Below are 26,840 nucleotides of genomic sequence, written 5' to 3'. Positions count from 1 at the left end.
ACACAAGTCTTAAGCATCCCTGCTACTCAGTGGCCATGTGGACACAGTGTTGTTGCTGTAGATCATCGTGTCGTTGACAGCGCAGGAAGTTTTCTGCCATACTTATGCAAAGCAGCATCAGGGCAGAAGATGATATATGGTCGCGCGAGACTGATGCGAGTAAAACACAGTTCCCGATTTGAGTTTCAGTAGTTAATAGAAGAAATCTCGGTCACGTCCACAGCTGTGGAGCGCGCTGCGTTATTGCATATGAATCATATGACTACAGAGACGCTCAAACTTCCTGTTTGCGCAGCACGAGCGCAACAGAGCGAAAGTAACACTGAATCCTCCAGCAAAACAACACCAAACAACTCGTTTTACGGCAAGTTATAGAGGGACAACACAAATATACACCAGTTGTGTTTTTAACAATGCATATGTTACGAGACTTGTATTTCTATTTTTGAAGCACGCGCTGTTGCAGTATGATTTTGTGCGTATAGGACGTTGGACGTCGTCTTGATACGTGAATTAAGAGTCTGACTTTAAAATAACATTGAGAATAACAACTATGTCTGTACGAAAATGATTCATTTTAAATCCGATGTATTTCTTAAAAATGTACTAGCTGAAATGCACGCGCCCTATATCGTTGAAGAACGGATGATTTATAATAGACGAAGCTGCACGAGACAGGTAAGTTAACGTTAGTAGTAAGTTAATCACACTTCATAGTGTAAACCGTGTGTGCAGCGTCTTTATTGATTATAAACAGAGATTGTTGTGTAGACACAAAAGTCCGATTTATTTTGAAGAGTCGGTTCGTTTGGACGGTTTGACTCAAATCGTTCACTGATTCGTTTGTCTGTATCCTGCGCGTTACGTGTTTAAGCGAAATGCACTTAAATATACAACGACTTACTTAAACGTTGTAGTTACGCTACTAAAAGATGAAATATTGTACAGGTTGTGTTTAAAATGTTCTCCATAGAATCGAGTGTTTGTTCAAACGCATTATGTATCTGCTTCACTGAATCGTTTAAAGGAACCGGCCAAGAGCTTTGTTTACGGTTTTAATATCACATGGTTATTTGTATTAATTTATTTCAGTACATTTCTCCGGTTTACTGTACACTCTCCACGTGGCCATGCTGTCTTGCTGGATTTTCACATTTTTTGTGATCATGTTCACTGGAATGAGTGTCATGTGCTCTTTGGTTTAGGAGACAATGTGCATACTCTGCATACGATGGAGACGGTGAGTGGAGACAAGAGGAGATTGATCAGGACACCGTCTGATGTCCCGACCATCAACCAAGAACATGGACCTTCCGCGGATGACGTCAGATCCGTCCAGCGCGGCATGCCATGTTTCGTGTACATCCTCACTGGCTTTTCGGCTCTGGGTGGGTTCCTGTTCGGTTATGATACAGGTGTGGTGTCCGGAGCCATGCTGCTGCTCAAGAAGGAGATGAACCTGAGCTCTCTGTGGCAGGAGCTGCTGGTCTCCGTCACTGTAGGTGCCGCGGCCCTATCAGCTCTGGCTGGAGGTTATCTCAACGGGATATTCGGCCGGAGGATCTGCATACTGCTCGCCAGCTTCATCTTTTGTGCGGGCGGTATTATTCTTGGCGTTGCACCCAACAAAGAGGTTCTTCTATTTGGACGGCTTATAGTTGGGCTGGGTTTAGGTATACCATATAAGACCTTTGCATCATTCGGCTTATATTGTTCTTCTTCTAAAACCTCTTTCTGTTGCAGGTATTGCATCCATGACCTCACCCGTGTACATCGCTGAGGTTGCCCCTCCTCACCTCAGAGGCCAGCTGGTCACCATAAACACTCTGTTTATCACCGGAGGGCAGTTCATAGCCAGCGTGGTGGATGGGGTCTTTAGCTACCTGCAACATGACGGCTGGAGGTGGGCCGCTTAGACTCGCTATTATAAATACCCCCTTTGTCAAGAATTTTGCAACCTCTTTTGAATCCTCATCTTTTGAACCACTTACATAGATACATGCTGGGGTTGTCGGCTGTGCCTGCTGCATTGCAGTTCTTCGGGTTCCTCTTCCTGCCCGAGAGTCCTCGCTGGCTCCTGCAGAAGGGGCAAACCGAGAAAGCTCGGCAGGTGCTCGGTCAGATCCGTGCCGGTGTAAATGTGGAAGAAGAGTACGAAAGCATACGTAGCGGCATTGAGGAGGAGAGGAATGATGCTGGTGGTGAGATGGTTGCTTAGCGTTTTAATATTTTTGCACTTTCGCGGTGTATGTTTTATTTGTATGAATTTGTGGATCGATGGATCTTATAGGCGGTTCAGTGTTGTGGCGTATGCTGACGTATGCTCCAGTACGACGTGCCCTGATCGTGGGTTGTGGTCTACAGATGTTCCAGCAGCTCTCTGGAATCAATACAGTCATGTAGGTTAATAGTGCACCTTCGGAGCTATACAGCTTTGTAGTACAAGTATGTTAGTATGCTATTCTGAATCTGAGCATGGACTAGATTTACCAATTTACATATCAGTTCTGATGGGTGCAGTAAATTTGCTTGTTCGATGACCACAGGTATTACAGCGCTACCATACTTCAAATGTCCGGAGTACAGGATGATCGGACGGCCATCTGGCTGGCTTCTGCCACAGCCTTCACCAACTTCCTGTTTACTCTGTTGGGGGTGTGGCTCGTGGAGAGGGTGGGCCGCAGAAAGCTCACTCTGGGAAGTATACTGGGTGAGAATACAAACATACCAACAGCACACAAAGACGCGGTATGCAGTACTGTATACAACGATATGTCCAATTCTCAGGTACCGCTGCAAGTCTGATGGTGCTTGCTGCTGGTTTCCTGCTCTCTGCTCGGGCCTCTCCACCTGTGACCTTTCACCCCAGTGACCCATCTCTCCACAACTCCTCATGCAATACATATGGGTGAGAAATCCAATAAGCCCTGTGTTACAGTGAACCAACATTTCATATCCGTAAGCATTAGATTGTCATTTGTCATTTACAGTATCTACCCTCATGTCGTTCAAACCTATATAACGTCTTCTGCAGATTCTTTAAAGAACAATATTTGTTTTTTATGTGTAGGTTCTGTGAATCCTGCATGTTGGATCCAGGTTGTGGTTTCTGTTATGGGAAAAATGGCACATCTGTCATAGAGTCCTCTTGTCTGCCAGTAAATGCAGCCAATACTGAAAGCGCTGCAGTGGGCAGGTGCGATTTTGATAAAATGTAAATGTAACTGTTTTTGTAAATGTTAACGCACTGTTTTTTTATAGTGTGCTTTATCTTTTTTTGTTTGATTGAGGTGTTTCAACGGCACTCAAGAAAGCACAGGGGCATTCTGGGCCTATAACTTCTGCCCAACATCGTATTCTTGGATTGTTTTGATGGGTTTAATTCTGTATTTGGCTTTTTTTGCCCCAGGTGAGTTGAAAGTACCCATAATGTTAAATACAGGTCCATTCGTACATTTGGGAGTAGTGTCAAGCAGTGGTTCTCAAACTGGGGGTTCTCATGATGGATCCAGGGGAACCACAGATTTTGTGGTTTTATGAAATATAGAAATCTATTACACATTTTATGCAGTTAAACATTATAAGACCAGCAACCAAAGGAATTGATGTTCCAGCATTGTATAACTGAGTATGTTTTTGTTTAATTCAAGTTCTAGGTTAAGATTATAAATCTTTATTTGGGGGGCGGCAATGCACGGTACAAAAAGGGGGCCTTACAGCGAAAACCGCTGGTATAAAGTGTATTATATGCTAGCAAGAATCAAACACATCTTTTAAACTGTGTGTCGGAATAGGAATGGGTCCTATGCCATGGACGGTGAACTCTGAGATTTATCCGCTGTGGGCTCGGAGTACTGGGAACGCCTGCTCTGCCGGGGTCAACTGGATCTGTAATGTTCTCGTGTCTTTGACCTTCCTCCATGTGGCTCAATACCTCACGTACTACGGTACAACACACTGACAATGTTTATTGATTTATTTGAATACACTTAACTCTTATTTAAAAAAAGTACTTAACTTCTCACAGGAGCGTTCTTCTTGTACTCCGGTCTGGCTCTGCTGGGCTTTGTGTTCGTGGTGGGCTGTCTGCCGGAGACCAAAGGGCTGCGTCTGGAGGAGATCGAGTCTCTGTTCGCCAAGAGACTTTGCACCTGTGGCGCCGAGAGTCAGGACGTCCACTACATCAGGGTAATGGGAGGGAACTACCGGTCAGATGAAGATGTTTCTGATGAAGAATAGATTTGCTCGGTGGTGAGAGGGTTGCTGTGGTTCCCATTCCAGAGAATCAACGTTCTAGTTGACTCTTAAATGTTGAATAGATTCCTATCCAAATAACTATCAAAGATTTCATCAAGATGTCAACTGATATGTTATCGGCATTTGCACATGTGAAGATAAATCATGTTATTAAACAAGTTGTTTGCTTATGTAGAGGATGTTTCACGCACAACAGGATTGACTCGATTTATTGAACAGGAAGTTGTACAGCATTGTTCTCTGGACTGTGGCCCATGTGCAAATACTTGAGTAAATTGTTGGGAAATGGGCTGTTTTATAGTTTTTCAATTCATGGTGTAATGAGCTGTACACTAATCTTATAAAACCTCTAACTTGAATAGCAAGCATGAACTAAAGGTGTGGATGAGGATTCAGGATTTGGGTACTGTGAATGATTCTGTGAACTCAGAAATGCTTTCTTAAGATTCATTTGGCAGTTGAATGAAACTGGCGGTATTTGATGTTCTAGCCTCGGCTGGAGTTGGGAGCATTGCACTATAGTACACTGGAACCAGAGGGAGGAATTGCCTACATATCCGTGAGTATAAGTTTTTGGAGAGTTAACTTCATTCAATATCAATGGTTTGTGGAAACCCTTATTTAAAGGGGAAGCTCACACAAAATAAGTAACAAAGAAAGATTCATAATCCCACATGGCTCTCACTAAATCCTTGGTGATTCGGTGATCTGTGGGCGTGGTTTGTTGGTTCTTGCTGTTTCGAGTCTTATGAAACCCTAACCTAACCTCAACTCTCTAAACTACCTATGGTTCTTAAACGTGCCAACAAACATGGCTGCGTGATGCATCAGTCTTGAAACACAAAGGATTAAGTGAGAGATCATCCCAAATGCTGAGAGCTGAGTGAACCAACCACAGTGCTTACTTTGTAAATTCCGAGGTGCCGGAACAAGGGGGCGCGGCAGATCCGGTGCTCTGTCGATTTATGATACCCTTCAGATTTTGCTACTCTCGTTTTGTGATTGGGTTGGGGGAGGGTGACTTAAGTCTTGGGGTTGGGGTAGGGGTTAGTCCTGTTCTGTATGGAGGTAACAAAATTCGACAGAACACCCGCACAAATTAATCCCTGACTAACCCGAAGTTAAATGCATTTAATTGGCAGAAACACTTCAAGAGATAACAAATCAATTGATGTCGACCTATTTGATTTATTTGTATTTTTGTTAAGGGAGTGTTTTTTAATGCCTGTTAACTATTTTTCTACTGTAGTTGCAGTAATGATGCCCTTGTGTGTGCACATGAAGATTTATTCATCTGTAATCTATACAAGTTGTAAGATTGTTTTCGAATCTTACATTATTGGGGTGCTTCATATGACTTTATATGTGATGGTTTTTGTCTTATTTAAAAATATATTTTTAAGAATGTATCAAATTGATTTATTAATAAAAATATGTTGTCTCTAATACAAAGAAAGCACAGTTAAATACAATAGAAGCATATTTTTTTATATTTTAGCCAGCATTTGATTTATTTTCAAGGACATAGAGGGATACATTTTTGACCCCATACGGTTTTAAATTGCTGCTTTTCTTTATTTCCAATCTGTGCAATGATGTATTTGTATTTTCATATTATAAATAAATAAAAATTATGTCGGTGGATGTGTTATTGCTGTTCTGCTTTTAGGGTTTGTGTCTATAACTCAATAGCTGTTGCTGTCGAGCTGAAACCTGTTCAGTCATGTCCTAACCTGACCCTGTCTGACCTCTGAGCTCCTGATTTACCCCTGCGTGAAGTACACATCCACTGCCCTCTGTGTTTGTGTGATTGTAAATGTTATTCATTTGACATCTCGAAACCATCCAGTAAATTAATGCATCAGAGATGTCCACATTTACTCAGACTGCTCTAATGCAGACTGTTCTCAAAAGTATGTACTTCAGTATGGTGTCACTCTCACTGTAGCTTCAGCTTTCTGAAGAAGTAATCTGAGAATCAGTAACAGGACACTGCAGCGTAGAGTACTTGATGGTCAACTATTTACCTCTCCTACCAGCAGCAGGGGTACAACAGGTTCTTCTGAGGGCTTGAGTATGTGTGAGTTCACTCAGGGCCCCCTCTGGTCAAATGATCTTTCGTGCAGTGTACAAATGCTGGACCTTTTCCACGTTTCACCTGGTTTCTCAGCAGCGAAAGTCATCATAGTTCGGTAAACTATGTATAGAAACACCCTTGCATTAGCATTACTTATTTTGTAATATATTGTAAAGGTTATATTATATAGTCTTATAAATGTACATTCATTCAAATGAACATATAAAAAACTGACCGTTGAACTCATCACAATCTTGTGAAAAAGGTCCATAATGTAAGGTAAAGGCTTAAAACAGTACATTGTTTTTAAAACTAAATAAGACATTATAGAACAGACATCAGATTTTACCAAGAATTAAAATAAAGTTGCTTTATTCGTCCTTATGGCTCATATGGAAGCCTTGTTTGTAAATAGGTATTTTGATCCTTTTTCTGTAGCCATCATGAGAGAAATAATGACTATAAAAACATAATGAAAATCTTACGCAGAATGTTAGCTTTCTCATTTGTTTTAGATATTATTTTGCAATGTTTTTAATGTGTTGATCTTGGGTTATGACTTCAAATACATCTGTCAAACAGAGACAGACCACATGGTAGCGCCCAACACCACTAAATAAACTGCTCACACTAAATAATATATTTCATAAATAAATGTTTACAATAGTTTCGTTTTTAATTGTCTTTTATGGTTTTACATTGTACTTTGTTTTATTCTATTTATTTATTGTTAGAATTATTAGTATGCGCCATACTTGTGGAACTGTGGTTCAAATATGTATAGACGTTTATGAATATTATAATATATAAATAGCATGACGTCATTTTAATCAGTGTCGTTTGATACCGTTCTATCACCACCGGTGGGCGTGGTTTGGTGACGCATTGCGGCTGGGACTTTGAGGAGCGAGTGTGCAGATCAGATCGCGCAGGAGTGTCAGAGAGTGCGTGAGTGCTTTATTCACGGGAACGCGCGCAGTCGTACAGCATCATCGCTGTAGAGGGTGCATGTAAATGAAGGCGTGATAATGGCCGTGATCATTGTATGAGGTGATCTCTCACTAGATCGATCGGATCGTTGTGTTATCGATGAAGAACTGAAGATGTCTAGCGGGCAGGACGAGAGCACGGTCCGGGTGGCGCTCAGGTAGGGCACGTGAGATGCGCGGTCATGGGTTGGCTATAGTGTGGACCTGCTGCACACTTATTGACTTACATCCAAACACAGTTTTAAAAGATTATTGCTTTGCATGCAGAAAACGAAGCTTTTTATGATCTGTATTTATATATTTAGTTATTGAGATAATGTTTTTATGACAGGCACATCAATCCCACCCAAATTCAATTTCAGTGAAAACTGCTCGAGAGGATGTGCGAACATAATGATGTCACAACATTAATAATGTGTTGTGTAGGACAGACAGCATCTTCACATGATCTCAATGCTTTACAACAAGCATATAGTAAGTGCATTGGCAGGTTCATACACCGGTCAGCAGGGCAAAATCATTTTGGGTAATAAGACACACATGTCGACCTGCTTACTGTATGTTTATCAGATGATTAAATGTTGACATTATATCACAAACCACGGTAGTTTATATAGACATAACGACTGGCCTGTTCGCTAGTCAAAACAATACCCCAAAATACTTAAAACAGTGTGTGTTCAATATTGTACTTATGTATATGTATTGTTTATTTATTTTATTATATGTCGGGTCATTCTTGGATCATGTCATCAATGAGAGATTTGGGGTACTGCAGTTACTGTAACTACCACAGCATCACATTTTTCACCTGAACTGATCTCTTCTGGGTGTGATTGTGTGATTGACATCACATGCTAAAATCCGACATTTGATTGACAGATGATCAATACAAGAAGAGTTTTACGAATGCAGCTGTTCTGTGGATCTTTGATTAACATGTTGCAACGCTAAATGAATCCAGGGAACGTGATAGGGAGCCTACATTTCTGATCCTCATTGTGGGCCAGATAAGCATTTCAAAATATATAGCAATAGTCCTCTTTATAATGTAAGAGAACAGTAATTAATGTTATCTCTTGATATAAACCGGGGTTGTATCCCTGATGGTTATGTCGGGATTTAGATCTGCAAGGCAAATTATTAATGTTTGCTCATCTGCAATACGTCTCAGACCTTTCTGGTCAGATGTCATATAGACATCTTAAAGATGTCCGTCAGATATTTTTGGTACAGAATGTATGAAAAACGTCCTTTTCTAAGACGGTTATCAGATGTTTTACACAGATGTATTCCAGATCTTTAGCAGACATTTTACAGATGTACCCGTGTCATTGGTGTCTGACTCTAGGATGTGTGGTAATATAACTGCAGATGTTTTATTCATTTTTAGCCATATCTCTTTAAGATTCAGGATGACTCATGTTACTTGAAGAACAAGTTAGTTACAGGTGATTGTCTTGGTCCGATATATGGACATTTGTTTTAAAACTTAAAGGGATTGTTCACCCAAAAATCTACTTTGTGTGATTTTTTTTTACTCACCCACATGACTTTAAAAGTGCTCTCGTGAACGTGCACCATACACCGACAAGACAGAGGGGAAAATGTTGATTAAAGTTGGTAGTTTGGTTTGCTTTCTGCACATTAAGTATTGTCGTCGCTTCAAAAATAATTCAATTGAGCCGGATGGACCATAATTCACGTATGGACCAATTTAACAATGTCTTCAGTACTTTTCTGGACCTTGACAAAAACTTTAACCATGATGTCTATGAGGAGGCCTGGAAATCTCTCGGATGTCACCTAAGTATCTTTATTTGTGCTCCGAAGACGCCTGAAGTTCTCTTAACATGTTTAAAGTCATGTAGTTGAGTAAAAAATCCCACAAAGTTGATTTTTGGGTGAACTATCCCTTTAAGAAAGAGGGTTGCACTCTTTAGCAATAGTTTCTTTTAATAGAAGATGTTGATGTTTGGAAATAAAAAGTCCATCTCTGATCTGTGCTTGAAAATAAACAGAAAGTCAAATAAATAGGGCAACTTAAAGTTCGGGTTATGTAAGTTCAGCTGTGTTTGTTTGTTCACAGCCTTTTGGTAATGAATGTTAAATACACGGTGGATATAATGCTGGATTTGCCGATTAAGCGGTCCCGTCTCTGAAAGATGCCGGTCATGAACCGCACGCAGTAAGCCAAACAACAAGGCAATCGGCACGTAGTTAGGTAATGTAAACAACACAAACGCATGTGAATTAACAGTTACGCATGCAGGGATAATGTGAAGATGCATTGTGTGCTCGTGCTTTAGTTCCACCCACTACACGCCTCCAGGAGGTGACTGTTTTCAGCTGTATCAGCTGTATCTTTCTCTCATAAAGACTCTTCGAAGATATGAAATATGCAATACTACTCTAGGTACTCAATTAATATGAGATTGGGTGAAACTTTGTGTGTTACCTACACTTTAAAGAAATTGGGTGTAGTAAATGTACCAGCCATCTACAGTATTTGGTAATAGTTTATAATGTAACACTTCAGTTTTTCCTTTATTTTATTCCTGACAAATACTTATTGTTTTCTTAATCATAGTTACCAAAAATCTGAGGTCAAAAAGTTGTATTTCGGATATGTAAAAAGGATGGAGGTTAAAGCTTATTTAAGCACAACACCCTCGTCTGAAAATAAACCTACTTGTGCTTTTTGCAACCTCACATCAATATGACAGACACATGTATTTTTAAAGTGATGGATACTGCTTTAAAAATATCCACTGAGCTGTAGTGATGACAGTTACAGTAGCTTATTGTATGGATATGGGTCGGTTTATAGGCAATAAATAAGTGTTTTAAAGTGCAGGGGTGGTGTTCATGCTCTCATTAAGTGTGTACTTAAGAGACAGGTGTGTATGACAGTGCAGTTTTCCTCTGTGTCTGTTCTGCAGTGAGTCAGCGTCTCTCTTCTGAGCAAATGTCATTGTGTGATGACGCTGATGGTGCATAACAGAATTAAAGCACAGGCCTTCCCATCGATGTGCCCACTGTTTCTGTGAGGACACATTTTAATGCTGTGTCATAGAGACATCTAAGAGGCCTTTTCCTATTCCAGCATAACAATGCCTGTGTGCACACTTGTATACATAAAAAGGTTTTAAGTGTGGCCTGACTGGCCTGCCCCGCACAGACCTGAACTCTACTCTGAAACATCTTTGGGATAAATTGGAACAGACAGTATCAGTATAAATACAGTATTAAGGATGTGTCACAGGAGGATCAGTGATATGTTGGGTGATGCGACGTGGCTTGTTGTTTTAGTGCAATAAAAAGGTATATAGACATCAGCACAGAACAGACTCTCTGCAACTTGTTACAGAAAATAACAATTGCCGATGAAATTTAATATTTTCACATGTTTGTTGGACCAAAAAAGAAGATATTTTGATAAATGTGGTTTTGTGCCCATACAATTGAAGTTAATAGACGTCACTTTGACGGAATTTTACTGTTAAATTTGAACAGATTCTCCATGTATAATGTGAATAAAACTTTTTTGAATTTTACTACTTTTACAGATATTTCATTTATTTTTGAAGTGCGGTCCAAAACCATAAATTTACAAGAAAAAGAGGAAAACTATAATATATCCTGTAATTTGACAGGGAAACATTTTTATTCTACGGTTAGAGATGTAACGGTGTGAAAACTTCAAATCATAGTTATAGTGAACAATTATGAATATTATCACTGTTTTATTGACTTTCAAACTCATCATATCACACCATTTAATGAAAAATGAAAAGAAAATATGGGTGTGTATAAAGAAATATGAAGTTAACGTGTGTCAGTATATCTAAAGTGACTTGAAACATTCAATAATTGACAACTGTTTATTCTTTAGAGATAGAAATGTTGAAAATCCGACAATATTCACTGATGCAAATGTCAAAATGCTGAGTTGTATAAAAATGATATCATTTACGTTCCATTCCATTCCATTTTCTACCGCTTATCCGAACTTACTCGGGTCACGGGGAGCCTGTGCCTATCTCAGGAGTCATCGGGCATCAAGGCTATCATTTACGTAATTCATTTAATTTATAATTATCTGTCAACATGGCGTTTTATTTGGGATACAGTGCAGTACACAGTGAAACGAAACAGTGATCTCCCAGGACCAATTTGCTAAGACAAATACACAGACTACATAATTTGCACAGTACAACATTTAGTGCAAAAGAAAAATATGACACAAAATGTAATGGTTATCAAATAAAAATAAAATTCTGCATAGGGGCTCGTAAAGGCTTGGGCCGGCCTGAACAGTGAATGTTTGTCTTCTTTTGTGCTCTGCAGAACGTCATGTAGGTTTGGACTGATTGCAAGTTAACACTTTTTTTTGGTTTAATAAAAGCAACCGCATATAGCCTCCAAACATTTCTCAGTGAAGAAGGCTACAGTATAATGCAATGCCATGCAAAATATAGTATAGGATATATTATTATGCAATGTGAGCCACATGGATAATAGTATCTGCCAAATGCATTAATTTATGTAAATGTAAAGTAAACACAAAAAAATATTTTTGTAAATAGTCAAAAATAAAGAACAAATAAACAAATATACAGCAGGGCGAACATTAAAAACAATGGAATTTTGCAAATAATTTGTAAAGGATAGTGTTCACTTGATACCCCAGTGCTGGTAATTTTGACATTCTTGATAAGTACAGAGGTATCAACATCGGATACTTTGCTGTACAATGGTAGCATTACAGTATTTATTAATACTGGAAAATTTGATAGGACATGAATAGGAATCATCACTGTCAATGAAAAAAAATATGTGACTGGACTAAAGCAGTAAAAACGCTCCTTCAGACCAGCACACAAAAATGCACTAAAACGCTCTTTTAGACCATGTGAGGGATTGAGAACAGTTGGTTCCATCCGTTGGGCAGCGGGAGCCGCATGTGGACGTGTTCCAGGAGAGTTCTGTGCTCTGTAATTATATGTTGTTTGAAAAGCAACAGCATTATGCAGAAAAGACATGATGTAATTATACAGCAGTTCACCGACCACGCCTATCCACGCTTCACCCCCTGCACACTTGAGTTTGTTCTTCTTCTTTATATCTCCGATTCTTTATTGTGCTTAATATCCCCCTGAGCGAAGATCTCATGTGACACATCTTCTTACCGTCTCCCACCTTGAACACTTAAACGATCCTGTGAAATTAAAATTGGCTTGGCTTTTGATTTATGTCTGTTAGCTATACATTTATTTATATGCTAGCTGACATGACATTAGGGTGAGTAATTAATGACAGATTTTTCATGCTTTGGCGACCTATCGCTTTAAAGAGTTCCTAGCATATGGTTTTTTAGGTCCTATTTTGGTTAATGGAGTGTCCAACAACAAGTTTATGTACATACAATATGTAAAAACACTATAGTGTCGTAATAATAGGCAGTTATTTGTACCTTACTTCTTGACTGACTCTCAAATGATCGTTCCACGATTCGTCCGTCTAAGCCCCGCCTACCCACTAACCTTGTGTCATGTGATTGGTCAGATGGTGTAGTCTGTTGTTATTGGTCAAACGCGTTCATCATTTGTCACAAATGGAATGCCTACCATCATTACAGGTTTACAGTTTACATGTGGTTGGATGTCATGTATATTATATGTGTAGCTAGAGATGTCGGCGATTTTACCGTTCCAATTTGAGCCCGAGTCTGACGAGGAAGAAGATGCTAATCCTCAACAGACTCCACCATGACTGGAGCAGGATGTTTGTCAGTGGCAAGAGACAACTCTTGTCATAAAAACTCCCAGTGTGACAACATGCATGTTGTGCTTTTGCTCATCAATGAAATAAAATATATATTTTTCTTAAAATACTGTTAATATGTTAGTAATACTATTACTATTATGTGTGTTGTCAAGGTACATCGAGCATTTCAGAAAGTCGACGTTATGAAAAATGATATATATGAAACCCAAATATATCTATATAGGTGCACGTGCGGCAAATGTGTCAAAATGCAAAGTAAATAGTAGGGATGAGCGAGTACAGCATTATCTTTATCTGTTAACCAAATGAATTATCTGTATCTGTACTCGGACTGGGCAGGGCCTAACCCGGAAGAGGGCAGGATTAAACCCGGAAATTGGGTCGGGTTGTCTTGAGATGGGCGGGGCTTTAACCGGTATGTTATTTTAAGCATGAAATTGATATGGGATTAGAAAAATACTTACATGACAGCATCAGCATTGAGCTTCAGATCAATGGTTTTGATCACGATAACAAACAAACTATATACAGAACAAGTTTTTCAACAATGAATACAACCCATGCGGTTGCAATTATGAAGTAAAATGTAATGAACAAGAGTTTGCGTGAAGTAAAAAAAACTGGTTTGAGCCAGCTGACGGTTTAAAAATAAAAAAACTCAGACAGGCAGAGACGCAAGTCGTATTCTACCAAGCACCATGTCTGAACAAACCCCATGTTTATCAAAACCCTACTGGTTAAGAAGTAAGTACTACAAACCGAAGTAAAAAACAAACCTGAAGCTGAAGAGACCTAAACGTTAACGAAAAAGACACGCAAACCTGAGTGACTGAGGGAGAGAGAGAGAGAGAGAGAGCTGCGGACACAGTCAGCAACACAATACATCTGTATGTGTGTAGTGGAGGGGCGCTGTGACTAGCCTATCATAGAACGCAGACACAGTCAGCTACCCAATGAGGATTTTTATTCGAGCACAGATATTGACTCGTATGATACTCGTACTCGGCAAAAGTGCTTTATCCGTACCGGATGCTCGTTTCAGCCGAGTATCCGGCTCAACTCTAGTAAATAGCAAGATACACAAACTGTAACACCCCTGAAATAATGGTACATGCTAATGTTAGCGTTAAATGCATTAGCTAAACACAGACATAAGGTACGGAAATATTTCTTGAAGTTCAGACAAAAATCAAAAGTTACACTTACAGGTTGGGATTGGGTGGAGCTAACAGGTCCAAATAGAGTTTGTATTCCCCCTCTTTCAAGGATTGTCGTTTCACATACCCTGCAGTGAACGTGCCAAGATTATTAAACCAATGTTCGGTGAAATGAAGCACGCACAGTACAACCCTCAGGTTATACATCTTTGGGATCGTTGGAAAATTGAATTGTAACCATTTTTACCTCAGACGTTCTTCCTTTGGTAGTTGAAATAAGACCGACTTAGTGTCACACCATAGAACACAGACTCTAGACATGATACACACGCATCACGAACGAGCGACAGTGTTTGGGGGAGGAGAGATAACAACTTGGCAGACAGCTTACTTTCAAACACGGCAACAGAACAGACTGTATGAAATGTCATTTTCATGATCTCGTGCTACGTACTCTTTAACAAACATTTATAAACTGTCACATTTATTATCTCTCATGCTGTTTAAAGCCTGTATATGACTCTTTCAGACAACGAAAAAAAATTATTTTCAGAAATGTTTCAGTAGTTTTGTGTCCAAACAACTCAATAGGGTCCTCCTCCATTAAATTGTCGTGTTTTGCAGAAGAAGAAAGTCATACAGGTTTGGAATGAAATGAGGTAGAGTAAATAATGAAAGAATTTTCATTTTTGGGCCAACTATCTCTTAAACATACTGTCACAGTACGCAATTTCAGTTAAAGGAAGGGCCGATAGTTTGTTTTCAAACTGAAAATTCTTTCATCATCTACTAACATTTACTTTCCTCTGCAAAACATAAAAGATCAAAACACAACACAAGTCAATGGGGACCAGTGTTTTTTTGTTGCAATTTTTTTTCGAAATATCTTCTTATGTGTTCTGCAGAAGAAAGAAAGTCATACAGGTTTGAAATGACAAGCAGGTGAGTAAATGATAACAGGATTTGTATTTATGGGTGAACTATTCCTTAAATCTTCAATGTGATCAATCTGATCTCTAGAATCATATACTGAGATAGTAAGTTATATTGTTTTTTTATTCTGTTTTATCTGATGGAGGATAATGTTCCCACCCATACGGTCTCCTCATTTGAGACATGCATCATGAGCCACAGGGAGGAAAATGATAATGAATCGGCGTTCAAATAGGATTTTGACGGACTTGTGGCTCTGTTTATGTCCCAAACTAATTAGAATATTTGTGACGCTCACATCACGCTTACCAGTAAACTAAATCCCGCTCACACCCTGCTTTGACATAAAATGTGTCTAGTGAGCCTAATTGTTTTCAGTTTATAATAAACTTCTTAAATAAATGTCTCAGTTTAAACGGTAGGCTGAAAAAGAACAGTGTTTTCAGTCCGACATTCTTTGACATTACAGACAATATTTTTTGTAATTTTTTATTTAAAGGTTGCCTAAAATAACTGTATTATAACTGAAATTATATTTGATTTTCGTTACTTTATTTCCGTGAGCATATAGCTGCCATAGTGCACTATTAAAAATCAAACACAAAAGATGAAATGCACTATGAAAATCTTTATTATTACTGAGGTTAATAAAAGAAACAGGCTCTAAAGAAAAATAGACCAATACAAGGGGAAATGTCGTCTTAAAACGTCAAACCTCAATTGTTACAGCGTTTTAGAATGTACTTTTAGACACTTGAACAAAGTAGCTGCGTCTTCGGAGGCTGCATGCGTCCTCCGGAGATCACATTTGTAGGCCATGGCCGGAGGTTTATTATAAAAAGCAACAGTTACATTGGGTAAGTCACGCAATGTCTTCTTAAGAGAAATAAATATTATAATGTTTTTTAACTGAAATGAGCCTCAGAGCCTGTATTTATATACAGACTGTGTTTATATACTGTATGGTCCATTTTAAAAGCATGGAAGAATTCAATACTCTGCATAACTATCATCACAAGTAATGAAATGACCTTTTATTTTTCTGTCAAATGTGTATTTAATGTACAGTTTAAAAAGCTTATTACTTAGTAGGCCCAAAGTGTGAATCTTTTCTCTCCTCGATTAATAAATCCTAAACTTGTATAATGTTGATTTTGGACTTGTTGGGTTACAAGCATTCATCCAAATATCTTTCTCTGTGTTCAACCAAACAAAGAAATTTGAACAGGTTTGGAACAACTGGCAAGTGAGTAATTCATGACGGAATTGTCCTTTTTGGTGTGAGTTCATGAACTCAGTGTTGTGTATCATATTGTATTGCAGTGTGTAAGTGACTCTAAACATTTGAACGGTAGCCTATACAGTATGCATATCAAAATTCAGTAGTACATATATTTGTACATAGTACATACACAACAATGGTGTGTGTGCAGTAAGTTTTACCCAAAGTACCTGTTAAACTCTTTCTTTTCATGGTTTTCCAAAAGTCATCTCTTTCAGAGTCTCTCTCTGTTTGCCCTCGAAACATTTGAAAAGCTGCCAATAGCGAAAAGAAGGGGGCGATTATTTCAGACCTACCCAGTCCTGGTTTATTCTGCCCTATCCCACAATGCCTCTGGGTCCATGGGGTATCTGTTTACTCCCATTATATCTCATGCTGTATTTAGGGTTTTTCCTCGAGCGGCTCTCAGGAGACCTGTTGGACAGATTTAAGCCATCGCTCTCGGCTCTTGGTTCTCAGGCATGCTGTGGATTTGTGTGTGTGTGATTGTGTGCTCATGCTGTGAGAAGCAGTCCGCCTCAATGCACTGCATCAATAGCTGTGTGTTGTCACGTAGAAACTCTGTCTCTCCGACAACCTGTCCGGATAGCACAGTTCACTCCTACTGTCCAAACTTGCCACCGCTGACACCTCAGAATTGACATCTGATTTAGTACATTGTGTTTCCCAGTCTTGACCATAGACTTTTATGGATTGGAAATAAACAGGAAATCAGTTATTAAGCGCGTACTTAAGAAAATATTAAGTCCTCTTACCTCACCTTGATACAAGATGAAAACAATTTATATGTTGAGCTGTGAGGTACGGTTTTGTGGGAAATTATGACATTATTTGACTTCAACACACGTTTTTTGCAATTGTATGTTTCAAACAGAAAGGACGACATAGAGGCAGAAGTTACAGAATGCATCTTTAACCTCTCACCATATTCTATATTTTTGTAGCATAATTTCATTTTTACCAGATGGCTTATGAGTCATAAGATAAATTTGTAGGTTGTTTTGCATACTTTTTTGAGGACGTGATTAGACTGTGGCACACTGTACAATATTTATGGCCCTACCTTGTCAGGCTATTTCTAATCCCAGTAAGATCTTTAGGTCTATTTACAGGTTATTTTAGTTTACTAAATTGAAACTTTAAACACGTTCCTGTTCATTCAAATCAAATCAAATCAAATATTAACCTAAAATAATTTAAAAAACTTAACTCAAGGAAACTTTGAAATGTTGACGTTTAAAGTGGTAAAATAAACAAAATCTAAAATAAAAACTAATTAATCTTATATAGCAACATTAAAAATAAACCAATAAATTATAAAATGACAAAAGCAAATACTAAAATGGATCAAACTTTAACTTAAATGAACACAAAAATCTAAGAATAAAATCTAATTTAAAATATTACTAAAACTAATTAAAACTAAAATCAAATCTATAAAAACTCTGGTCTATTCACACTGACTTTAACGTGAAAAAGAGAATGGCAGACGAACTGACCATTGATATCAACGACGAAACAATTGAAGTAATTTGTGAGAAATGCAGGAAGGCATAAGTCTGATGTTTATTTATAGATCTTTATACAAATAAACGTATCTTGAGAAAATTTGACAATGTTTTTATGCCTTTTGAAGAAATGATATTGACTGGATTCAGCAGTAGAGGTTGGATGGTTCAGCAGGTCTTTTTTGTGTTTGTGGGGTAGAATAATACACAATAAGTAAGTAACTGCTGGTTTGAGCATGCTGTGTTTTTCCTTTGCCAGTTACGAAAAGACAAGAGGAGACTTTTGATATATTCTTTACCCATCTCCAGAATAGCATGAATGACTTGTTGGGCACCAGCCCCTGGGGCAAACAGGGCTGATTTACAGTTTTAGTCTCTATTGAGTTCCTCAACACTTTTCTCTGGGTTACTGATTAACACTGCAGTCAATGAGATTGCAAGATGTTGCTTGATTCATTTAATGTACCAGAAGAGACCAGGGTGTGGGACTCACATATTAGAAAAACGTTGTGTTTATTGATCTCAAAGTAATGGCAGGATTTTTATAGACATATTTTTTGTGCACAAATGAAAAAGAGGAAGTTACATCTGAGATAGATGAGGATTTTCATTTTTGGGTGAACTGTTTTCTCAAGGTTTTAACTCATACATGAGAGCATGTGAATGAGGGATTTAGGTTAAACTGCAGTAGATCCAGCAATGGCCTACATTCTGTCACAGCAGTAAGAACACACATACTCTCTCTCTCTCGCTCTACCTTCCTTTCTCTCGCTCTCTCTCTCTCTCTCTCTCTCTCTCTCTCTACCTTTCTCTCTCTCTCTCTCTCTGATGAAGACAGATAGAGAGAGATTGAGACCTGCGTTATAGTCCACAGATACTGACTCCATTTAAGGTCATATCCAACCAAATATCATATTCATTTTTGCAATATGACTTTACCAGTGAAGTTGCTTTGAATAGCCAAACAGTGAGAGCTGTTAAATAACACTAACACAACACATAAGCGACTTATTGCTGTAATATACTCTCACAGCAAAATATAATAATTCCTATTTAATGCGTGGGGATGTGGATTCTGTCTGAACATCTCACTAAGATGATTTACACAGACAGTATGAAGCTGCCCCCAGGACATGAACACGGCAGGTATCGACTCGCCTGTAGATGTTTTTTTTCATAGAAGAGATCTGAATGCTCAAGCCTGTTCTCGATTAATTGTTTAAGAAAGGTGGCAGAATTCACAACACTATTATTTGTCCATAGATTTACATCTAGAACGTATGATTCTGTCATTAAAATGTCTTGGTTACGTATGTAACCTCAGTTCCCTGATGGAGGGAACGAGACGTTGTGTCGAGAACGACAGATGGGGTTCGCCCTTGAGAACCAATCAACTCTGACAAGTATAGAAAAGGCGAATGAAATTTGGCGAATGAAATTTGCATGCCGGGCTCCGCCCCCGGATATCCGGTATAGAAGGAAGCCGGCGTGCAGCATTCACTTACCTTTTGTTCTGAAGAGCCTGAGAGCCTCTCACGAATGCAGCAGAATACGATACGTGTTTGTGGCATAAGGGACACAACGTCTCGTTCCCTCCATCAGGGAACTGAGGTTACATACATAACCAAGACGTTCCCTTTCTGTCGGTCTCTCGACGTTGTGTCGAGAACGACAGATTGGGTTGCCTATGGAAAACGGCACAACGCTGTATCGCGTCACAATCTCTAGCGAAGCGACGGTAACAAGCCTGGGCGTGTCAGCTCGATGCTTTCGCGAAACTGTAACCTTCCAGTGTGGTGGTCGGGGGGTTCCAGAGCTTTCTTGGAGAAAGATGGGTACAGCCCTGACCGGTAACCTTTCACGGACGAGGCCTTAGCTCTCTACTGCCGAGAGGCCGTCCGGCTCGGGTTTACACCGGGTGAGCGCAACTCTTAATCAGAGAAGCGCTGCAGAGGCCACCTCCTACCCGTAGGGAGGAATATGGTGGATATAGGTATGGTCTCGTCCTTGGAGGGACGCATGGAACGTGCGGACTGGGTAGTTAACCGCGAGGTGGAGGTCCACCTGGGGAAGCTCATGGGTTACCAGGAGTAGGAACCATTCTCATGAGGATACATCAGACGGAACAGCCCATGGAGGGGGTGTTACAGACGTCCGGTAGCACTAGGACCGGTTAGAGCTATCTGTGATAGCTCACATGGTATCCCGGCCTAAGGGGGAAGGCTGCTCTGCCCAGCCAGCTTGCTTAGTGATGGATGGAATGCCTATTCTTAACCAGTGTCTGGGTAAGAAGGGAGGTTGGTGAGATACCAGTTTCTTAGCCATGTGATTGGGTAAGAAGAAAAGGTAGATAGCACACTGACCCAACCTGTTAGAGGGTGGAAAGGTGCTTTCGCAGGCATACACCCCCCCGGATGCCAGTCCTACATGTCGCCACGTAGGACGTGGGCTGACACCGGGTTTACGTGAAGGTTGTTTGGGCGTAGCCCAACCCGCAGCTCTACAAATGTCTGCTAGAGAGGCGCTTCTGCCAGTGCCCAGGAGGTGGCTAAACTCCGTGTGGAGTGAGCCCTCACTGCCAATGGGCATGGGAGATTCTGAGATCGGAATGCCGTCGTAACGACGTCCACGACCCAGTGCGCCAGCCTCTGTTTGGAGACAGCCTTCCCCTTCTGCTGTCCTCCAACAGACATGGAGCTGGTCAGAGCTTCAGAGCTCTGCGTGCGGTCCAGCACGTACTGGACACAACACTGATCGGGTTAGGTCTTACTCCCCTATGGGGAGCGCCTGCAAGTCCACCACTTGGCCCCGGAGGAAGTAGTGGGAACTTCTTGGGCACACATCCGGGCCTGGGCCGAATTTAAGGCAATCCGGGGACACGGAGGATGCTCGGTGGTCCCCTACCCTCTTGAAGGAAGTGAGCGCCATCAGGAGGGCAGTCTTACTCTGTGAGGAAGATTAGAACCTCCGAGGGGCTCTTCGGGGGCACTGAGGCTCCCCAGGACCACTAGGCTCCTGGTCACTAGGAACCTGGTGACCAGGTCGTGTTGCCCTAGAAACTTTCCACCGACTGAGTCGTGATGAGTGGCAAAAGCGACTACATACACATTCAGTGTGGAGGGGAGATGTTAGTCTCCAGTCTCGTAAGAAGGAAAACACAATCCTGATCGAGCACCTCAGTGGGTCTTTCTCATTGAGAGAGACACCAGGACGAGAAGAGGCGCCGTCTAGAGGCGTGTAACCGCCTAGTAGATGGGGCCCTAGCCTGGGTGATGGTCTCTGCCATAGAGTGGGAGTAGCCATCTCAGGATCTTCTCGTCCCGTCTAGAGACCAGACATAGGAGTTCCAGAGGTCTGATCTGGGATGCCAGAACGTGTCCCTCCCCTGATAGAGCAGGTCCTCTGTCAGGGGAATGGTTCAGGGGGAGTCGCTGTCCAAAGCATCAGCTCTGAGGCCAAGTGCGGTTAGTCCGGAGTGGTGTAACCAATAACACTTGGTGCTCCTGCTCCCTGACCTTGCACAGCGTCTGTGCAAGGAGGCTCCTGGGGGGGGAAGGTGTGCTTCCGCCCATCCCGCGGTCAGCTGTGCGCCAGGATATCCGTGCCCAGGGCAGGGAATACCAGGCGGGCAAATGGTGGTGTTACGGGAGGCGAACAGGTTTACCTGGGCCTACCCGAACAGCCTCCAAATGAGCTGGACTGCGCGGGGGTGGAGTCTTCACTCTCCACAAGGCATAAACTGGCGAGAAAGCACGTCGGCTGTCTAGTTCAGTTTGCCCGGGGTGTGGCCCGCAGGGAACGGGTAACATGTTGACTCCACCGGAGGAGGCGTCGAGCAAGTTGTGTTAGCTGCTGTGAGCGAACGCCACCCTGACGATCTGTGTACGCTACAGCTGTAGTGCTGTCCTCGGACCAGCACGTGCTTGTCTCGCACGAGAGGCCGTAGCCTGCTCAGTGCAATAGCACAGCCCACAACTCTTGGCAGTTGATATGCCAGCGCAGGCGGGGGTTCGTCCAACTTCGTCCGATGCTGCGAGCGACATCTCATCTACGTCACACATCGTTTCCGAGTGTGTGCGTGAGGATCCGGACGGTATGCCACCGCCGGTTGGGGAACGTTTAGAAGAGCAAATCAGGGTGCGATCGGCCCGTGAGCACTTGGCTGGCGGGTTTACGTTCGCAGAGTTCCCCATATCACTAACGCTGCTACGTAGGTGGTCATCAGGGCCGTGGCCACAGATGTCACAGCCCAGGTAGCAGACGAAATGGTGGCTGGTTCCCGTAGGAAGACAACCACCTGTGACCGCAACTTCTGAATGACAATCTGCCCGCAGTGCGGGCAGATGTGTCAACGAACGCTGCTTCAGCGTGCTGGACGCCCAGACGCCTAACGCAGCGATCGTGTCCATCCCCCTCCTCGATGAGGGTGCCGCACCCAAGAGAACAGCGGGACATGCCGCGCTGGAGATTGCTCAGTCAGTCCTGAAAAGGACTTTTTGGAAAAAATCTCTAACACCTCCGGAACCGGCGAGACGCCCAGGGGAAGGTCGCCGCAGGTAGGTACGATCCGCTGCAACACGTCGTAGATCCGGCAATGTAGAATAAGAAGAATTCATTGAATTCGTTCTGTTCATAGTCATGAGCGAAGGCTCTGAAGAACAAAAGGTAAGTGAATGCTGCACGCCGGCTTCCTTTTATACCGGATATCCGGGGGCGGAGCCCGGCATGCAAATTTCATTCGCCAAATTTCATTGGCCTTTTCTATAGTAGTCAGAGTTGATTGGTTCTCAAGGGCGAACCCCATCTGTCGTTCTCGACACAACGTCGAGAGATCGACAGAAAGGGAACAGCTTTTGTAATTTACTTTATAAAACCATATAATAAAAGATGATCCATATTTTCTCTTACAGCTGTTTTCCTTTTAAACTCAAAGCTTTAGTTTTGTCACAAACATTAAATATAGTTTGGTACTTTCTATTGCTATCAAATACTTTATAAATGATTAAGGCTCTTGCAGTGATTTACTGTTAGCGAATATTAAGTCTTTTGACCTAGTGGTCATCTTTTTTATTCTGTGGCAAAATATTGGGGTTTTGCTGAGGCTCTTTGGTTTTTCCCGAGCTGCAACCTTCCTGTCTTTCTCGTGAAACCAACACGAAAGTGACTTACAATTACATGTGCACGATTAATCCCACTGAAATCGAGCTGGCTGCGATTGTGCAAGGTATGGATTATTTTATTTATGCGTAGCTTTTCCTTGAATCATGGCTCTGGGATCAGTAGGAAAAGCTGCTCGATCTAAACGCAGTGCGAGTTTGAGTCGCTTACTCAGTTGTATAACTCGTTATCGACAGGGTAGAACAATCACCTCAACTACTAAAGATAGTTTTGTAAAGAACTTGCCAGATCTGACTCCTTTAATAACCTTACCAATAAATACAGAATCGGTCGGTGACATGACCGGCAACATGGGCACTATTTTCTCTAATACATTAGAAGCGGTCGCAACTATGAAGTCAAAAAATATTAATGAGAATAGAATAGCACCATGATACAATAGTTCCCTCGCACCATAAAAAGATGAAACGCAAATGGAAACAAACCCAATTAGAGGTCTTTAAAATTCCATGGAAAGAGAGCGCAAACTGGCACTAAAAAGCAGCAAAAGCAGAGGACCTCCGTAACCTCATAGAAACTAACAAAAACAATCCAAGGATTAATTTAGTGCAATTGCTAAATTAACAAACAAACAGATTTCACCTGACCTGGCTATTCCACCGCACCTCAGTAAAAAACATGTGAGACAACATGTTAAAAGTTAAAACTCAGCTCCAAGTGTGTCCGATAAATTAGTATCAAACATGGCCCCAAAAGAAAAGCTACGGTGTTTTTCACCTATAAAACAGGAAGATTTAATTAAACTTATTACAACATCCAAACCGACAACATGCTTATTAGACCCCATTCCAACTTATTTATTAAAAGAGTTACTACCTTTTGCAATTGAGCCCATTTATAACATTATCAACTCGTCAATTAATCTAGGCCATGTCCCAGGACCCTTTAAACTGGCTTTCATTAAGCCTCTTATCAAAAAACAAACTTAGACCCCAATGAACTTGGAAGCTATAGATCAATTTCTTATCTCCCGTACTTGTCTAAAATACTAGAAAAGGTAGTGTCCACTCAGTTGTGCTTTTCTGTCATGAGACAAGGAAAGACTCAAGTGCGGGGCAAAACAGGGCTTTTATTCAGGTCAATAAATCCACCACAGTCTGGTAACAAGCACACCACAGACGACCCCCTGCGGGCCACGGGGAAGAATCAAAAGAGAATAACGTCCGGGGAGATAGCTCGACGCTGAGTCCGCCAGACGGGAGAATCCGTGGAGATCTGGGTCCGGGGAGGAAACTCGACCCGGAACTCGCTGGGCGAGAGAATCCGTAGAGCCCGATTGATGGTGGAATCCAGGAGCAGTGGTGGAGTCTAGTGAGGAGGGAGATCGCAGTCCGGAACACCAACGGGATCTGTGTAAATGTAGCGGGAGAGTTTGCAAGGCAGGGTAGTGTAACAACACAGAGAAGTGAAATAGCGATCTCACAAGCTAATGCTAGGATGATAGCAAGGCTAAGGCTAAAGCTAGGCTAAGGCAAAGACAAAGGCCAAGGGTAAGCTAAGGCTATGACTAAGGCTAAATGACGTCTAGAACACGCTAGAGCGTAGGCAGTCTGAGCAGGCAAAACACGCAACGGTCAGACAAGGAACAAGGGAAAACAGAGGGTATTTAAGGGAAATACTAAGGGGTGGTAATGGAATGCAGGTGCGAGTGATAATAACAAACAAGTCACCGGTGTGGGGAAAGCCCTGACGGGGGAAACACGAGGGCGTGGTAAATGACATAGACACCGAGTGCGTACTACCTGCTAGAAGAGGATAGCACGTGCTCGACAAAAACAAAACAAACACCTCCCAAGTCAGAACATACAGAGACAAGAACGGGATCGTGACACTTTTCCCTACAAAATAATGACATACACGAAAATTTTCAGTCTGGCTTTAGACAACATCATAGCACTGAAACAGCGCTTGTTAAAATGACAAAAGACCTTCTTATAGCATCAGATAAAGGTAACATCTCACTCTAAGTCCTGCTTGACTTTAGTGCTGCGTTCAATACTGTAGACCATAAAATACTTAGATTGTTTACACGATTATACCGGTATTCAGGGACAGGCTCTACAATGGTTCAGATATTACTTATCAGACAGATATCAATTTGTCCATTTAAATAGGGAAATGGATGAAGTAAATTATGGATTACCTCAGGGATCGGTTTTAGGACCCTTGCTTTTCTCCATACACATGCTGACCCTTGGCAACATTATTAAAAAACATGGAATTAGCTTCCACTGTTATGCAGACAATTCTCAGCTATATATCTCATCAAGACCAGATGATTCCTTCAAGCTATCCAAACTGGCAGAGTGCATCGAAGATATGAAACATTTAATGACTAGTAATTTCCTTCTTTTAAACTCTAACGAAACATAAATATTACTTATGGCATTAAAAAAACAAATAAACAAAATATCTCAGATTATAACCTGCAAATTGAAGGCTGCACTGTTACTCCAACAAAAACAGTTAAAGATATAGGTGTTATATTACCAACCTAACATTTAAAAATCACAAAAGTCACAAAAACAGCCTTCTTCCAGTTTAGAAATGTTGCCAAATTACAAAATATTGTATGTGTTGTTGATGCAGAAAAGCTTATTAATGCATTTGTGACCTCACAACTTGACTATTGTAATGCTCTACTTGGTGGTTGTCCTGTATCATTGATAAACAAACTACAGTTAGTTCAGAATGCAGCTGAACGAGTTCTAACCAGGTCAAGAAAATACGATCAAATAACCCCATTTTTAACATCGCTTCACTGGTTACCCATTAGGTATCGTATTGATTTTAGAGTTCTTTTAATTACTTACAAAGCCTTAAACGGTTAAGCCCCTGCCTACTTAACAATCGTTGGTTGTGGTTTGGGGGGGTTTCATTTGTTGGGGCTCTGTGAGTCTGGTTTGGTCTTGTTTTGTGGTCGATGTGGGACAGCAGAGGAATAAAGTTACATTTTGCCTACTATTTTTCCCTGGTTGTTCCTCTGTTTTCTGGTGTTGATCGTGGAGTGGGCAGATGACCTGCATGGTTTCGATGAGTGGGACTTCCTGGGTCCTGGGTGGTGGGCTCTCCCTCTTCTTCGTGGATATTTTCTCGGTGGCTTTTGGTCTGGGTCACTGAGTGCAGCTATGACACGTCAGAGGGGATCTGGCCTTCCCGGCTGACCCTGGTTTCTCCAAAGTTTTTTTTTTCTCCATTAATCAATCATTGGAGTTTGGGTTCCTCGCCACAGCAGGGCATTGTTGGCTTGCTCACTGGGAGACTGCATTTATTTATTTATTAATTAGATATTATTTATTAAAATGATCTTGCTTGTTCTATAAACACCATGCACTGTGCTGTGTTTTACCATTCTGTGTTTTTCTGTTTTTCTTATTTGCTGCGGTAAAGCTGCTTTGGATCAATACACATTGTGAAAAAAGATATATAAATAAACTTGAATTGAATTCCAATTTCGTCCATATTTTATACAGTCTACGATTTTCGCTTATTCCTTTAGATTCCATTGTCTTTTATATGAAAGCATTTTGCTGGTATGTTCATGATACAGTTTTCCTGAATATAATATGTAGCCGTAACACTCTTGTGTTATTGCTTTATCTCCGGCTGATCACTTTTTGTCCGAATTTCTATATTGATCTAAATCTACTTGAAAACACCTTGAATAGA

The 26,840-nt window shown here is 41.1% G+C and overlaps 2 protein-coding genes and 1 long non-coding RNA gene across 14 annotated transcripts in view; 2 read left to right on the top strand and 1 right to left on the bottom strand.

The window, feature by feature from the left end:
- Window positions 1-249: 249 nt before the first annotated feature.
- slc2a13b (solute carrier family 2 member 13b) lies at window positions 250-5,908 on the top strand. 3 transcript variants are annotated; one of them, XM_056739593.1, is made up of 13 exons: window positions 250-364; window positions 1,206-1,673; window positions 1,744-1,903; window positions 1,996-2,201; window positions 2,291-2,399; window positions 2,547-2,710; window positions 2,788-2,908; window positions 3,071-3,196; window positions 3,291-3,409; window positions 3,795-3,947; window positions 4,028-4,188; window positions 4,748-4,816; window positions 5,507-5,908. In XM_056739593.1, the coding sequence occupies exons 1-13, from the start codon at window positions 250-252 to the stop codon at window positions 5,513-5,515; spliced, it is 1,980 nt and encodes a 659-aa protein (XP_056595571.1). In that variant the 3' UTR covers window positions 5,516-5,908. The 3 variants fall into 3 exon arrangements, with proteins under 3 accessions (XP_056595571.1, XP_056595570.1, XP_056595573.1); XM_056739592.1 differs by having other exon boundaries at window positions 4,748-5,908; XM_056739595.1 differs by lacking the exon at window positions 250-364 and adding an exon at window positions 390-678 and having other exon boundaries at window positions 4,748-5,908.
- A 1,351-nt stretch (window positions 5,909-7,259) lies between these two features.
- Window positions 7,260-26,840, top strand: part of kif21a (kinesin family member 21A) — a 59,739-nt gene continuing 40,158 nt past the window's right edge. For all 10 annotated transcript variants that reach the window (XM_056739345.1, XM_056739346.1, XM_056739344.1 and 7 more), the window contains exon 1: window positions 7,260-7,481. In XM_056739345.1, the coding sequence (XP_056595323.1) occupies window positions 7,438-7,481 (44 nt within the window). In that variant the 5' untranslated portion in view covers window positions 7,260-7,437. The remainder of the gene's footprint in view (window positions 7,482-26,840) is intronic.
- On the bottom strand, window positions 11,152-14,566 carry LOC130413846 (uncharacterized). The gene is made up of 3 exons (XR_008905544.1): window positions 14,518-14,566; window positions 14,320-14,398; window positions 11,152-12,544 (listed from the first exon to the last, which is right to left on the bottom strand). It is a non-coding gene; the product is annotated as an uncharacterized LOC130413846 (long non-coding RNA).

The sequence above is a fragment of the Triplophysa dalaica genome, chromosome 24 (assembly GCF_015846415.1).
Source record: "Triplophysa dalaica isolate WHDGS20190420 chromosome 24, ASM1584641v1, whole genome shotgun sequence".
NCBI lineage: Eukaryota > Metazoa > Chordata > Actinopteri > Cypriniformes > Nemacheilidae > Triplophysa > Triplophysa dalaica.
This window is presented reverse-complemented; position numbering and strand designations above follow the sequence as displayed.